General features: G+C 44.5%; 1 protein-coding gene across 4 annotated transcripts in view; it reads left to right on the top strand.

Moving 5' to 3' along the window:
• The window catches only part of GALNS (galactosamine (N-acetyl)-6-sulfatase), a 46045-nt gene that overhangs the window by 20328 nt on the left and 11855 nt on the right, over positions 1 to 13862 (top strand). For 3 of the 4 annotated variants that reach the window (XM_019536031.1, XM_019536033.1, XM_019536034.1), the window contains 3 exons: positions 11 to 147; positions 2666 to 2768; positions 12226 to 12347. In XM_019536031.1, coding sequence (XP_019391576.1) covers positions 11 to 147; positions 2666 to 2768; positions 12226 to 12347 — 362 coding nt within the window. The remainder of the gene's footprint in view (positions 1 to 10; positions 148 to 2665; positions 2769 to 12225; positions 12348 to 13862) is intronic. The other variant, XM_019536032.1, reaches the window with a different exon arrangement.

Raw genomic sequence — 13862 nt, 5'->3', positions numbered from 1 at the left:
TTGCTTTCAGGTGAATCATCAGCTGGGTAGCGTGATGGATCTCTTCACCACCAGCCTCCTGCTGGCAGGATTGCACCCTCCCGATGACAGACAGATTGACGGCATTGACCTTCTACCTGCTGTCCTGCAGGGCAAGCTAATTGACAGGTTAGTTAGAAGCACAGAGCTCGCGGTTCCCGTCTGCCGTTCTTGGGTTATTGGACGGGCGCGGAACTTGTTTGTTTGTTTCTAAACTTCCTCCCATTATTTTTAGAATGGGAGCAGTGCATTGTGGGTGAATCAGGGTGAGCAGCAATGATTTCCTTTCTCTCTTAATTCTCTGCTGGAGCTAGTCAAGTGGGATTTCCTGACACTTGACATATCGCCTTGTAATGGATTTCATGGATAGATGCAAGTGTCATGGGGGTTAGCATGGATCTCTGGAGGCGTATAAGCTTGCAGTAAGGGTAAATCCTATGAACTCTAACCTGGGGGAAAGGATGCACTAGTATTTTATTACTTTCACATCCAAGAGTGTACTGGGCCCTTCATGGAGCACAGCCAGATGTGAAAGAGCCTACAATTGAAGGCTTTGATCCTGAAGAGGAACTTGGCTGGTATTTCATGTGCACCTAAAGATCTGTGTGTCTGCATCCTTTTATAGGGTTGAACCTCAACTTTAGACTTCAGTTGGAGGCCTGGGAGGTGACCAGCTTGGGGTAGGGCCTAGTTGTGTGGTATTAAAGTGTGATAGTGAGCATTTTTGACTCACTCCCTAGGGCTCAGCTGCAATTGTAATGACAAGACCTGATGGATCAGAGAAGGAAAGGGAGAGACTGCATAGAAAAGGCAGAGAGATGCTTCTCAGGGTACTCCGTACATATTGGACTTGAGCCATTGTTCAGTAAAGTAAATTGTGTGCCCACTAAAACAGAAAGCTCCCGCACAGAGTATCAGAAGTTCAGCCGCCGGCTGGTCTAAGATATTGCTAGGTGTAGGCCGGCTATGAAATGTTGCTACCAGCAGTAATTGAAGTCTGTTGAAGTTTTTATTTTTTAATTGGTTTAAACACCTTATTGCAACACAGATTACAGGGTAATAACTGCCTTTTTCAGTACATACAATAAACATCTCTGTTCCCAGATTTAACTGGAAAACCAAATCTTCCAAAGGCAAAAATTCCATTTCTGTTATTTTTTTCAATGGGTTAGGAATTGGCATTCCTTTTAGTGAAGAAAGCAGGAACAACAGAGGTGGAAGAAGGATAGCAAATATTTTGTTTGCTTGAAGAAAAAGGACTTGCTTCTTCCTAAACCAAAGCATGTAACAGCTTCTCAAAATATGAGTGTTGAGAGTGAGGGAGGACAGATCTGGTTGTTCTGTTTTAACTTCACTGCTCTGAATGTTTTCAGCCCAGATCTATGTTCTTTAAACCTCCCTAGATCCCAGGGGAAGTTTAGGTATGTCGGGAATGCAGGCCTGGACCTTTCCTGATGTGCAGCATTGCTTCCTTCATTCATAATCAAGTTGTAGTTGCACAGGGCAGAAGGCTTATTGTGTAAGGTGCCCACGAAGGAGACTTCACTTTAGCCTTGAAACAGAAGGGATCCACAACCACTCCCATGCTTCGGGTTGAGAAGGTTTGTTTTTTTTTTTTAAAACCTTGCCCTTCCATTTAAGCAATATTCTTCATGGTGGCACCCTGTGGCTGAACGGTTCTTGCTGGCTAGGGATTCTGAGTTTAAGATAAAGCTACACACCTTAAAAATGAGGAGAACCAGGCTTCTGACTTCATTGTATCACCAGCATTAAACAGCTGGGAAGGGCTGACTGAGTTTGAGGTCCTTGGGTGAGAAAAGCTGCCAGCAATCAGTCCTGCCTCCTGTAGACAGTACAGCTCAGTAACAAAATGTCATGGGCCTGCCTTGCCTTTCATGCCAAGAATAAGAGTTCTTTGGCAGTGAAACCTAGGGAGAGGAGGGGATTGCTTTGGGCACTGAGGATGGACTATGCTTAGCAGATGTGTGAGAGCAGTGGACCTTTGGGGAAAAAAGTGGTGTTCTGGGCTGCCTTCAGCCAACTTGGCAAGGCTTTTTGGGAAGGAAATGTGTGGGCATAGGAAGCATCTGGATACTGGTATTTTTCAGTTGGGGCCTCCTGTGATAGCACTGCAGAGCACTGTGGCACCTAGGAGGAGATCCCCCATCTGCCATCTCTTTCCAGCCCACCTGTGTGACAGTAACAGCTCGCAGCCTCCTGCCGTTGCGCTGTGCCACCAGCCACAAACAGGAGACCAAGCATCGCACAGCCTGTGAGTCCTCATCACACGCGTGTGCACACATTCTCTTCTGAGACATTTGGTGTTTAAATCGTCAAGCTCTATAGGAAATTACAGGGTCTGATAGTTCAAGGATTAACAATCGCTGGCAGCCGAGTTGTATAATGTTTCATTCGTGCGCAGTGTGAGCTCTCAACTTGATGAACACTTTAAAAAATGTTAATTGAAAACCTTGCAGTGGAGACGATTAGAAGGCAGCCTGTTCCTGACTGATAGCTGGATCGGAAGTCAGACTCCATTAAAGTGTTTGTCTCCCTTATCAGTGCGCCTGCCGAAGCGCTTGTTTGGGCACATCGCATTTCTCATGCAGCTGTACTTCTCCCCCCTCTCCCTTTGCTTCCCTGTCAGGCCGATATTCTATTACCGTGGCAACGAGATGATGGCAGTAAGAGTTGGGCTTTACAAGGCTCACTACTGGACTTGGAGCAACTCCTGGGAGGAGTACAGTAAGGTAACAGAAACCAACCCCCCCAGTTGAGTCTGTTTTTCCCATTACCAGGCACATCCAGGTGTCTCTCATCTGGGGTAATAACTCTGTTAAGGAGGCATTTAAAATCCTGGTGCGTCACTGAAATCCTGAAGAGACACTGTTTTAACTAGATGTTTCTTGGAGGCAGTGATGTGTAAGAACTGTAGAGTGTGTAGCATAAAGGCAGGAAGGAGGTTAGTATTTCAGCACCTCTATATAAAAGTCAGTGCCAGGCCAAGGTGATGATAAGAGATTCTTATGGCGTGGCGGGGGTTTGGCTTTTTGTCTTAACACATATTATAAATATTTATTTTAATATATATAAAAGTACTCAGTACCCTTTACTGTTAAGCAGCTTTTCCTGATGAAGTCTGACCATTCTTCTAGTTTGTTTGGGCCATTTGAATGGTTTCATTAAGTTGATGGGATGGATCTCAGTGCATAATGTGGGAAACCTAGTGCCCTTCACTGTCTAAATGCCATGAGATGTTTTTTCTAGGCGATGCATTGAGAGAGAAGGAAACATAGTGGTCAGGAGCTGAACTAGGTGAAAGACGACCACTCTTTCTCCAAGAACGATTACACTGGCTTTGCTAGATATGTGGTGCTTTGTGCTTCCTTCCTGCTTATTTTACTGTTCTAAGCCACGCTCAGTTGCTGTGTTGCTGCTTTTGTGTCCTCCTTGTTCTAAACTTGGGTACTCAACTCCAGGGCATTTCACAGCTGCCAGGATCACAAATGTCCCATGCTGGTTCTACCCTTACAAGTGAAGTAAATATATTGTGGCACAGCTCCCAGCGATTTTGACAGCAGGCTGCTAGGGTGACTGTTTGTAAGATTGTTGCTGGGTTTTTTTTGTGTATGTTGTAGGTCCTTCAGGCATCACAGGTGCAGGAGTGAGGGCCATTGACATTTGTGGATGTGAAAGTGCATAATTTCTCTACTTGGGGTGTCTGGAGGAAATGTCATCTCTAAGGTAGTCTTTTTACTGTGTGTGTGTGTGCGTGCGTGTGCAAGTCCTGTGAGGGTCAAGGAGTTGATGTTGCCCTAGGATTTGTAGTGGCAGTGCCAAACGTACTTACCAAAAGAAAGGTACTCGGGGCTGTAAAGGTGCATTGCACTTTGTGGCCAATGTTATCACTGCGTGAAGGGGACAATATAATGGGCTTGTCTACACAAGTGTGAGAGCAAAGCTTGTATCTCACAAGTGATACAGAAGGAGCGTGAAAGATTTTTTCCCCTCTGCATGGGGACCCTGGAAGAGAGAGTGTATATATTGTATACACAATGCTCAGAGGCAAGCACTTTTCATATATACAGGAGATAATGTCAGGTATGAGTAATTGCTCTCTGTTGTAATACAAGTGCATACGTACACTTGCATACCTGGTTTTTTTTGTGGGGGGGATAACTGCATTGATCTAAACCTATTTGTACGTGTCTGAATGTGTGTGTAGCTCTGATAATGGGGACCAGTTACTCATTTCAAAGACTTTCTCACTGTGAGCAGTGGCAGTTGTACAATTAAGGAATATTTCTTTCTTTCTAAGTCTTTGTTTAACTACTGGCTGATAAAAGTCAGCAATTATACTGTACATCAGAGATGAGTAAAAATTCACTTGCTTTCCTGCAGCTTGTATCACATGTGGTTGATGTGGGTAAAATTGGAGCACATTAGTGGACAGACTAACCATTAACAACATGCAGAGGGGAAGCTGGGACTGAAATTTCTTCCGATTCTTCTTTAACGTCCTCCAGGCCTTAATTACAACCCTAGTAAGTTTTTAGAAACAAGAAGACATTGAGAGGCAGAATATTTTTATAGTTCTGATTTTTGTTTTGATTTCTGTTTTTTTTTTTTTTTTTTCCTGGGCTCATCTTTCATACATGCTAGAGCCAGGTCCCTCTTTGCAGACACTGGCTTTACTGGTCACATTAATTTTGGGGTGAAAGTTCTTCTGGCAGAGTTGGAGGGCCAGTTTTGCTTCTGGGTTTCACAGCAAATGGATTTTAATGAATGCATACGTGTGACGTTAGAAATCTCCACTGCGAGCAGAACACGTGTTCGGTGAGTTTGACTTGCCAAGCCACCGGGGCTTTGGCTAATACAGCAAGTTTTGCCTCCTGTAATTGTAGGGCCTCCTGACTGGATTGTTACTTAAATATCAGAGCCGGTCGCAGAGATTTATTAGACATGAAACTCACTCTGGTGCCAAACTCCAACCTCATACAAGCAGGTATATTTCACTGTCTTTATTGGAGCTGCAGTCATTTTAAAGCAGGTCTGACGCTGGCCAGATATGTCAAGACAGCTGTCTGTGGGTCTTTCAGGAGATTTATTTTATGGGTAATTTAGTATCTTGTTGGTTTTTTTTTTAAATTTTTTTATAGAGTAGTTTCACGTTTTAGCTAAACCTCTGTTTGCTCTTGAAATTCCCTAGTTAATTGTCAGAATGGAAAATTATTTAATAGAGGCAGCTTGCAGTATTTTTAAGCCATGCTTGGTTTCTTTTTATTTAGGTCTTTTAGGCCTGGGAATGCCATTAAAAACAGCAGAACCCTTCTTTTGTTTTGGTATTGGAACACTTCAAACTGTTATCGTGCTCGCAGATCTGCCCTTACACATGCCTTTTGGCCACTTAAAGCTTTTCAGGTTTGGTTCAGAAGAACTGGGGCAGGTTGAGGAACTGTAGTTTTCCAGGTCACATGCTAATTGCTTGATTGCAGCATTATAGGAAGCAAACATGGTGTGTGTGTGTGTGTGTGTGTGTGTGTGTGTGTGTGTGTGTGTGTGTGTGTGTGTGTGTGTGTGTGTGTGTGTAAAACAGAGAACCAGACTTCCCCCCCCATACGGCATTGGGTATATTTACACTTCAAAGATCCCATGCCAACAGTACACAGGTTCACAGTCTTATTTTACCTTATTAAACTCCCATGTTATTAATGGGTCCTAACTAGTCTCCATCATCTGTATTATGATTTGGGATTAAAATTCATGTCATCACTCACAAACATGAAAATGTGCTGGGGTTTTTTTGTTGTTATTTAATTTCCAGACCCAGTATTTTTTTAATCAGATTCCTTCCATAAATCATTTATCATTTTTCCCTAGCACCAAGGTGTTGCATGCAGCGCCATTTTCCCCTGCCCTCTCTACTTGATTATTTAGATAACTTCCAGTTTTGAATGGCTGCTTTCTCAAATAGCATAAGGGAAGGAAAGATAAATGCACTTGGAAGGAGTGAGTGAGACTAAGGGCTCTGTGGCTCAGATCCCTTTTGTCTGTAAACTACCTTGGATGCTCCCATTAGGAATATTTACCTAGCTGTCATGCTCATACCATAAAAAGCTTCTGATTTACAGGGATTTCATGTTTATGCAGTTCAAACAGTCTAATGTTCAGGAGCTGGTGACTAGGAGGGAGGAAAGGAAGTTTGCCTAGACCTTATGTTATAGAATTTCTAAACAATTTGGTATTTAACTTGCAAGCTGTATTGGGGAGAGAGACTTTTATTAAAAAAAAGACCAGCAGAAGTTTATCAGAATTGCACAGCCCCAGACTTCATTTGGAGAATCGGCTCGTGATGTAATAGGAAACTAACTTTGTTGTTTTCCCCTGGCATTTGAAAAGAAGCGGTGGCAGTGGAGAGGGGATAATCTGCCCATATTCTGCCTCAGTGGTGTGACAGTGAACCACCAGCAGGATTCATTTGGAGCTAGATACTCAGCCAGCTGAAACCCACAGAGCTGCCATGCCTTTTACTTGCTAGAGGATGTGGCTCTTGCTGTCCTTTGCCTTTGTGCTGATAGGTACCAGAGTGTAGGTCCTTCTCCTGTCCTACTCTTTGGCCATCTTGCTCTCCCAGCCAAATCTACTGTGACATGAACAGCTATGTATATGATATGTCAGGCTAGAGAATCGGTGTTGCTGCCAAGGGAGTGAAGAACTGGTTGGAAGCTGAAGCTAAACTAATTTAGGAGGATTTTTGTTTTATCAGTGAGGTTACTTAACATGGCTAACAACTTACCAAGGGTTGTGGCAAATTCTCCATCTCTGGAAACATTTAAATCCAGCTCAGATGCTGTTCTGAAAGGCATGGCCTAACTCCAGTGGGAATGTGCTGAGAGAAATCCCATGGCTTGAACTGGGCAGAAGGCCAGAATAAGGGGAGGGGGTAGCTGCATTTAACCCTCCCTTGAGTAGGCAGACAGGTGTGCCTTATTCAGGGCCTGCAAGAGGGTAATGATAAAGAAACCTGGGATTTCTTGGAGGAGTTACTTGGTTGCCTTCCTAGGGATAGCAGGATTCTTCAAGAACCCATAGTTTAATTACCCCATGCAAGGAGGCAGAATTGCAGCCACTGGGAGATTGATGCTTCTCCCCTCTGCCTACTTCTGAGGTTGCTCCAACACAGCATAAATATTGTGCAGCAGTCGTGGGAGCTTGGACTAGATCTTTAAAAATATATATTTTTTGAAAAAAAAGGCCCTTTGGTGTCTCAGGCAGTGGCTGATAGAGTCGGCCTCTGCTGTCAGCTTAGTTTCTTGTTAGTAATCTTCAGTGATTTTTTTTTTTTTTTCATAAAGGCTACTGTACCTTTAAACGATTTGTGTGCAAGGGAGAGAAGGCCCTATTGTTTTAATGTAAAATGCCAAAGGGGTTATTCTTGCCGCAGTCTGTTCTGATTGCCCTTCTCGTCAACGTGAAGGGATCGATAAAGCCTTTTCTGCGAGGGGGATGTGAAGTCAAGTAGAACCTCACAAATAATGACATTTGATTGTGGTCCTCTGAGCATATGAGCTAGCCATCGATCGCTCCAGCTTGAAAGCCGATGGAGACTTTTTGATTCGCTTCTTTTCTCCGGTCCCTTCCAGACAGTTAACACATTAGACGCGATTTTTGTTCAACAGGGCTGAAGCAGCTGCCAAGAGAAAGCAGCAACAGCATGTTCAGGTGTTCAATCGCTCGGTCTTCCAGATCTGAAGGGTTTGGCTTAGCATTGCTGCTTCCCAGGGCTGTGGCATTGACTCGAAACAGCAGATCGCTTCAGCGCCGGGGATCCCTAACTCAAACCACCTAGTGGGTTTTTTCCCTCCCCTACTATTAATATACTTCTCTTGCTGTTGCTCTGGGTTTTGTGCATTGGAATGAGGAGATGGAGTCCAGCGTTTGCTGTGCTGCTCTTGTAATCCGCAGTCACTTGTAAAGTCGGAGCAGTCTGGGAGAGTGCCAGGGTGATGAATTGCCGGAGGGCTTACATTAACACAAGTGGTGATTCCATCACTTGGCCAAGAGCCCATCCTGGCAAACTGCTGCATTTGTCTCATGTCTATATTGACATAGCATCTGTGGTCCATTTGCTCTGGAAATTGAGGCACAAGCTGTGCAACCAACAGTAGTTCTTACTGAAGGGGAAAAAATTGAGGTTAGTTATACGGTTGCAAGGAAGAAAGGACAGGCAGCCCTGGCCCCTTAAGCATCCGGTTGCTTTTGGAGCAGACGGGAGGGGGTACAGTTCAGTGGAGCTCAGTGGCAATTCCCTTCCAACGGACAAGATTGTGCAGCAGCACAAAGCATCTGCCCTACCAACTGAGTTGCTTCTGGCTGCTGCTTTCAAGTCATCCGATGCTGTTTTAGCTGGCTGCCGCACACTGAGCAGTGCTGTAGGCGCATCCTCCTGAGCTGGTTTGTACACTCGCTTAGGGGATCTGCCAAAACGCAAGCAGCAGCCTGTGTTAGGTCACTTATTTTTTTTTGGTCAGCATGCATCTTGCCTCTGATAACATGGAGAGTAAAATACCAGAGCTGTGCTGAGGATCAATAGCCAGTTAAAAGCACCTCCTGATTAACAGTCTCTCCAAGAAAATGTTTAAGGAAACAATGCAGTACGTCTGGCGGTGAGGAGGGCGGGGACTGGATCAATTCTTTGCTCCTCTCCTGTCTGAAGTAAGTTACTGTTTAAGTGGTGCTGCTTAGGGTGGCCTCTGGGACGCCAGGTATATTGGGGCCAGATCCTTGGCTGGCACAAATTGGCAAAGCTCCATCAATGTCCATGGAGCCGCATCATTTTGCTCCAGCTGCCAACCTGACCTGTCTTGCCTTGTACATGAGCCTGCCACGGCCCTCGGGTATAGCTTCTGAGTCCTGTGCAGTTAGATTGCCTTATTTATTGAGGAATGGGACACAATCCTTGCCTGATGACGTGGTTTCAGATTCTCTTCTGTTGATCTCTGACCATCCAAGTACGTAGAAAGGATTCCCTCCTTTCTTTGCATCCTTCTTGCCATTGGAGCCCACTCCAGCTTTTGGGGAGGGGTAGAAGGGGCAGGCAAACTGCTTATCATGCTTTCTTCACCAAGGGTAATGTTTTTCATCCCAGCAGGGGAAGGTCTAGCATCTTTCTGCATGTCACCTTTCCTCCCCACTCCTGGCAAGCACACACAACCTAATTGGCATGCTTCCCAAGCTGCTAGAGGCATTGTCCAGATGTTCAGATGGGTGGATTGTCTGTATCTTGAAATGCTTCCCAACGCAGAATTGATTTAAAATTCCCAGCTCCAGAAAAGGGAAACGGTCCAGACAGGCCTCTTGGGCTTTCAGTTGATTCGTGTCGGACACTGCGCTGTTTTCTTTTCACAAACTGAAAACAGCGTTGAATTTACAAAGCACCAAATGGGACAGAATACAGGTAGACTATTTAAGCAGGGAAATTTGTTCTTCTTCAGAATATAAGCTGCTCTACCGTCTTGGGCAACAACACCGTGAGGTCTCAAATGCCAAGTTTTGGCAAAATGCCTTTTGTTAAAAAAGAGGCTCACAGGTACCTGTTTAATAAGACTTTAGAGTGAGGCGCATTGGAGCGTGACTAGCATTCCCTCTTGTCAATGCATCGGAAACTTTCTCAGTGCTGCGAGACACCCGCTCCATCTTATACAGCGTATCTGTGTATCTTCAGACATCCTCCTGGGTATCATACTCTGATACGTGGTGTCCAGCGTCCTGGTTACTCACCAGTTCCTGGTTTTAATGATTATGTGCAGTGCCCGGGTCAGTCAGGTGAGCCCTTGAAATCAATATGCAGAATAGATTATGGGATCAAGGCTCTTGAGTTGCAAACAGGGATATCATATGCCCTCCACACTGACGCTAGTTTTTATTGTTCCCCAGTAAAGCAGAGAGCTGGCTTTTTAAAGGTAGAGACTGGTTTGGAAGCTCTTAAGGGCAGAGGGCCTCCATAATATTTGAGAATACAAACCTGGTCCTGATGGATGGCAGTGTATCTGCCATTTGGGATCTCCACACAGCCGTGTAAGGTCCTGTGTTGTACGGCGCCGGTGGATCTCAGCACCTATGCAGGATCAGGGCTTGTATTCGCACAGGACCTAAGTTGTCCAGCTTAGTCCCTCCCTCCCATCCTTTGATTATGACCGTCACCATGTAAATCAGAAAAATGAAATAATGAGCCCTCTTTTATGGAGATAAAATTAAAGGGTTTTAGAAATGGCCCTTTAAAGGGCTTCATAATGGTCCAAGCCATGTTTTAGGGCTGCTATTTATCAGTGTCATTGAATTGTTTCTTTGAAAGGATTGTCTTGCTCCATCTGCCCGCCCCAGGTAGATAAAGTTTGAACAAGGAACTGGCTTTCAAGGCCTACCAGACCCCTATGTTGAAGCTTCCTTCTTTCTCGGGAATCTGCAGGATGTAATCTGGAATGTGCTCTGGCGCTCCTGTTACAAGGATTATATGAGAAGCAAAGGGTGAAATGTATACGGAGCAACATAGAAGCGAATGCCCAAGAGAATAAATTCTTCCCTCAAACTAAAACATTTGCATTAGTGGAGCAGTGCACCAATTAGCAGACTCTTAATTAAATAGCTTGTTTGATCTGCATCCAAATTATAATTTGTATGTTATGTCGGCTTTGATACCTTTCCATTAACTGTTCTGTTTTTGTTTTAAGTTCTGTTTTCCACTATTAAAACCTCATTCAATCTCAGAGGTCTATCCTACCAGAAGGTTAAAAGGTCAATCATTTTTGTACCCATTTAAAGTCCATTATTGGTAGCCTGCTACAACCTATCAAGCCGCTCTCTTATTTTTTTTTCCAGCCACTGATTCAGGAATCTATAGCTCTGTGCAGATAAATGGGATTTCATGGGCTTCTAACCTCCTTGCTTTATTGAAAAGCAGAATATTAACTGCTCCGCTGACCAGCTGTCCATTAAAACACGCAGGATATTTTTGGAAAATTGTTTGCCAATCAAATGCTGCTCACATCTGGAGAAAGCCTTTCAGTTTGTTTGCTTTATAAGCAAATGGCACAACTGCTTCCCCCCCCACCCCCGGTTAAATATTACCATTTACCTTTTCTCTGGGTCCCTGTCTGTGTCTCTGGCATTTTGAGGAATTGTAAATAGCACAGTGTGTTAGCTTGAATTGTAAAACTCTGAGGTTTAACAAGTCTGCTAGGTGCTAGCTCGTGCTAGTCCGTGGGGCCTCCTGCTTTATTTTTGCTTCAGTGAAATTAGCACTTTAAAATTTTTTGCTATTCCCAGGGTTAAAATAGCCCGTAAGACTCTAGGCCAAGCTCTGGGTTATTAGGGAGTTGACATCTGGCTAATAATTGCCTGGAGTTTAGGAGAGACGAAACCTGGCAAAGTGTAGGGAGTCGCAGATGCAGGGCGTGTGCACTGCTCTGGATTTCTGAACAGACAGCATTGGGGATCCCTGGGCTGGGGACTAAGGACTTAACCCGCTGCTGCTAACAACTGAAGCGTCCAGGTAACTATGGCCTCTGCACCAACAGCTCCTGCTGTTGGGGAACACTTGACTTGCAGCAACAGATTTTAATGGTGGATATTGGGGATTTTCCAAACTTACTTCAGAGCATCCAGCCCACCTAGCATTCCCTGGCTAACAACCAAAAGCTGTAAATCACAGAGACAAACACACCTGACTCTTTTAAATAACCCAATTTATTGCTGCCTTCTGCGAAATGAGTCTTTGGGGTCTGACTCAGATGCTGAGCATTTGCAGCCTCCATCGAAGCCAAGGGGAATTGTGGGTGCTTATCACCTCCTGGGATGATGCTCTTTCATATCTTATTGGATTTTCCCTCCTATAAAACAGCGGCCCCAGCCAGTCAGCATAGCTCTGAACCTTGGTAATCAAAGAAAGAGGGGATGCTTTATATGTGCAGAGTTGTGATTAAATGACCTCCTTGTTGTCTTTTGTTTGCCATTTCATTTCAATGAATATTTTATAGAGAGATTTTGATTTTTAATAATGCAGAAATGTGAGGCCTGTGTTAAGTCATGCTCCAGATGCAAATTCTGATAGAGTCCACTGTTTGCATCCATCACTTATTAAATAAATGAGCTCAAACCCATCCGTTCGTCCCATCATCTCATTGACCCATTTTCTTTTTTCCAACTCAGGGCATCGATTTTTGTCCTGGACAAAACATCTCAGGAGTGACAACGCATACTCAAGAGGAACACACCCTTCTGCCACTGCTTTTCCATTTGGGGAGGGACCCTGGGGAGAAGTATCCAGTACGGTGAGCAAAAAAACTAATGCAAAATATGGAAGTGTCTGTGGCTAGAGTTCTGCGTCACAAGGATGTGTGAGGGGACTCTTCAGAGACGAGGACAGGATATTACGATTTTAACCAAAGGGCTGGTTTCCTTAGTGTTTATCACTTCTCTTGTGGACATATTTGCTCCTATAGTTCTAAGGACCTTACTTTAATAATGCTGCTGTTCAATTTTTGTTTCCTTTGGGTAAAATAAATTACCTTAATTGACTGGGGTGGCACAGTACATCCTAGATGACAGGTTTTGCTGTTCATCATACCAGTTTGTTGCTATCATAAGTATTTTGTGAGATGACCACTGTCTAAAGGAGGATGTGAAAGTGCAGTCCCTCAGTACTGCTCTCCACAGCCAGTTCCTTCAATTTAGTGATTCAGGCAAAATGAAGGAGTACATTACAGGTGTGTGGAAGCACAAGGCATCTTATAGGGAATCTGTGATGCTGCAGCATGAGAGGGTACATCTACATAAATGTCATGTTGCGGGCTGTAGTGACACTTGCATGTCTATGCAGTTAACCAGTTGACTCCGTAGGTGTTTCTATATGAAAATCAAGTGTTGGATCCTAGAAAGCGTAGACAGGTGAGCATAATTCTAAATAACAGGCAGGGAAGGAGTGGGGTAGAGAGACAGAGAGAGACTCAGTGTAGTGGTTCCTGTCTTGCAGCCAGCTACCCCTGACTGAGCAGGAAGGAGGCAGAATCGTCCTCCCTTCTGCTCCTCAATTACAGGACTGGCTCTGCAGCTGCAGAGTAATAAGCTGGTGACTTTGAACATGCACACCTGAGTTAGGTTGCAGCAATCCTCTGCTCCCAAGGGGGAAAAGTGCCCCTTTCCTTTGTCGGCATGCTCTGATGAGTCTTAGCACCACTGCCCATCACAGAAATGCTGTCCTGACCGGGGAAGCTTTCAAGCATGCCAGAGCCCTGCTCATGGAAGCTTGGTTGGTAAACTTTCTGCACTGTCCTGAGAGCTCTTTGGGTGGTGTCAGCCCTTTAACCCCGTTCTCTGTGAAGTGTGTAGCCTGCACCTCTAGCAGCCATCCTAATCCCTGGGTTTTTGGCAAGAGATTACACTGGTATCAGCCAGCACAACCCACAAATTAATCTTGCCTTGCTGCTTTAATTACAGCATTCTCCCCAAAGGCTGGTAAGGGCTCACCTCTTCTCTACTGATCAGGAAGAATGCTTTTTTTTTTTAAACAGAAGGACATGGGAGACTTGGGTTATGCTGTCTTTCATTCCCACTGGCTTTGATTTATAGAATGTATTAGTAAATAAAGCAGAAACTGGTGCTGCCACGACCCTCTGCATAGAAATGGTTGTGTGTGGTGGCTTTAGCAAAGAGAGGCTTTCTGAACTGACAGGGCTGCAATTACTCAAGCATTTTAAATAATTGAGTGGATGCACTCACTCCATTACATTCAACAGAGCTGAGCCCATACTGTCCACTTAGTGTTTTCACCAGAGAGAAAGGGAGAG

Source organism: Crocodylus porosus, unplaced genomic scaffold (assembly GCF_001723895.1).
Source record: "Crocodylus porosus isolate Cpor-Errol unplaced genomic scaffold, CroPor_comp1, whole genome shotgun sequence".
NCBI classification, from domain to species: domain Eukaryota; kingdom Metazoa; phylum Chordata; order Crocodylia; family Crocodylidae; genus Crocodylus; species Crocodylus porosus.
This window is presented reverse-complemented; position numbering and strand designations above follow the sequence as displayed.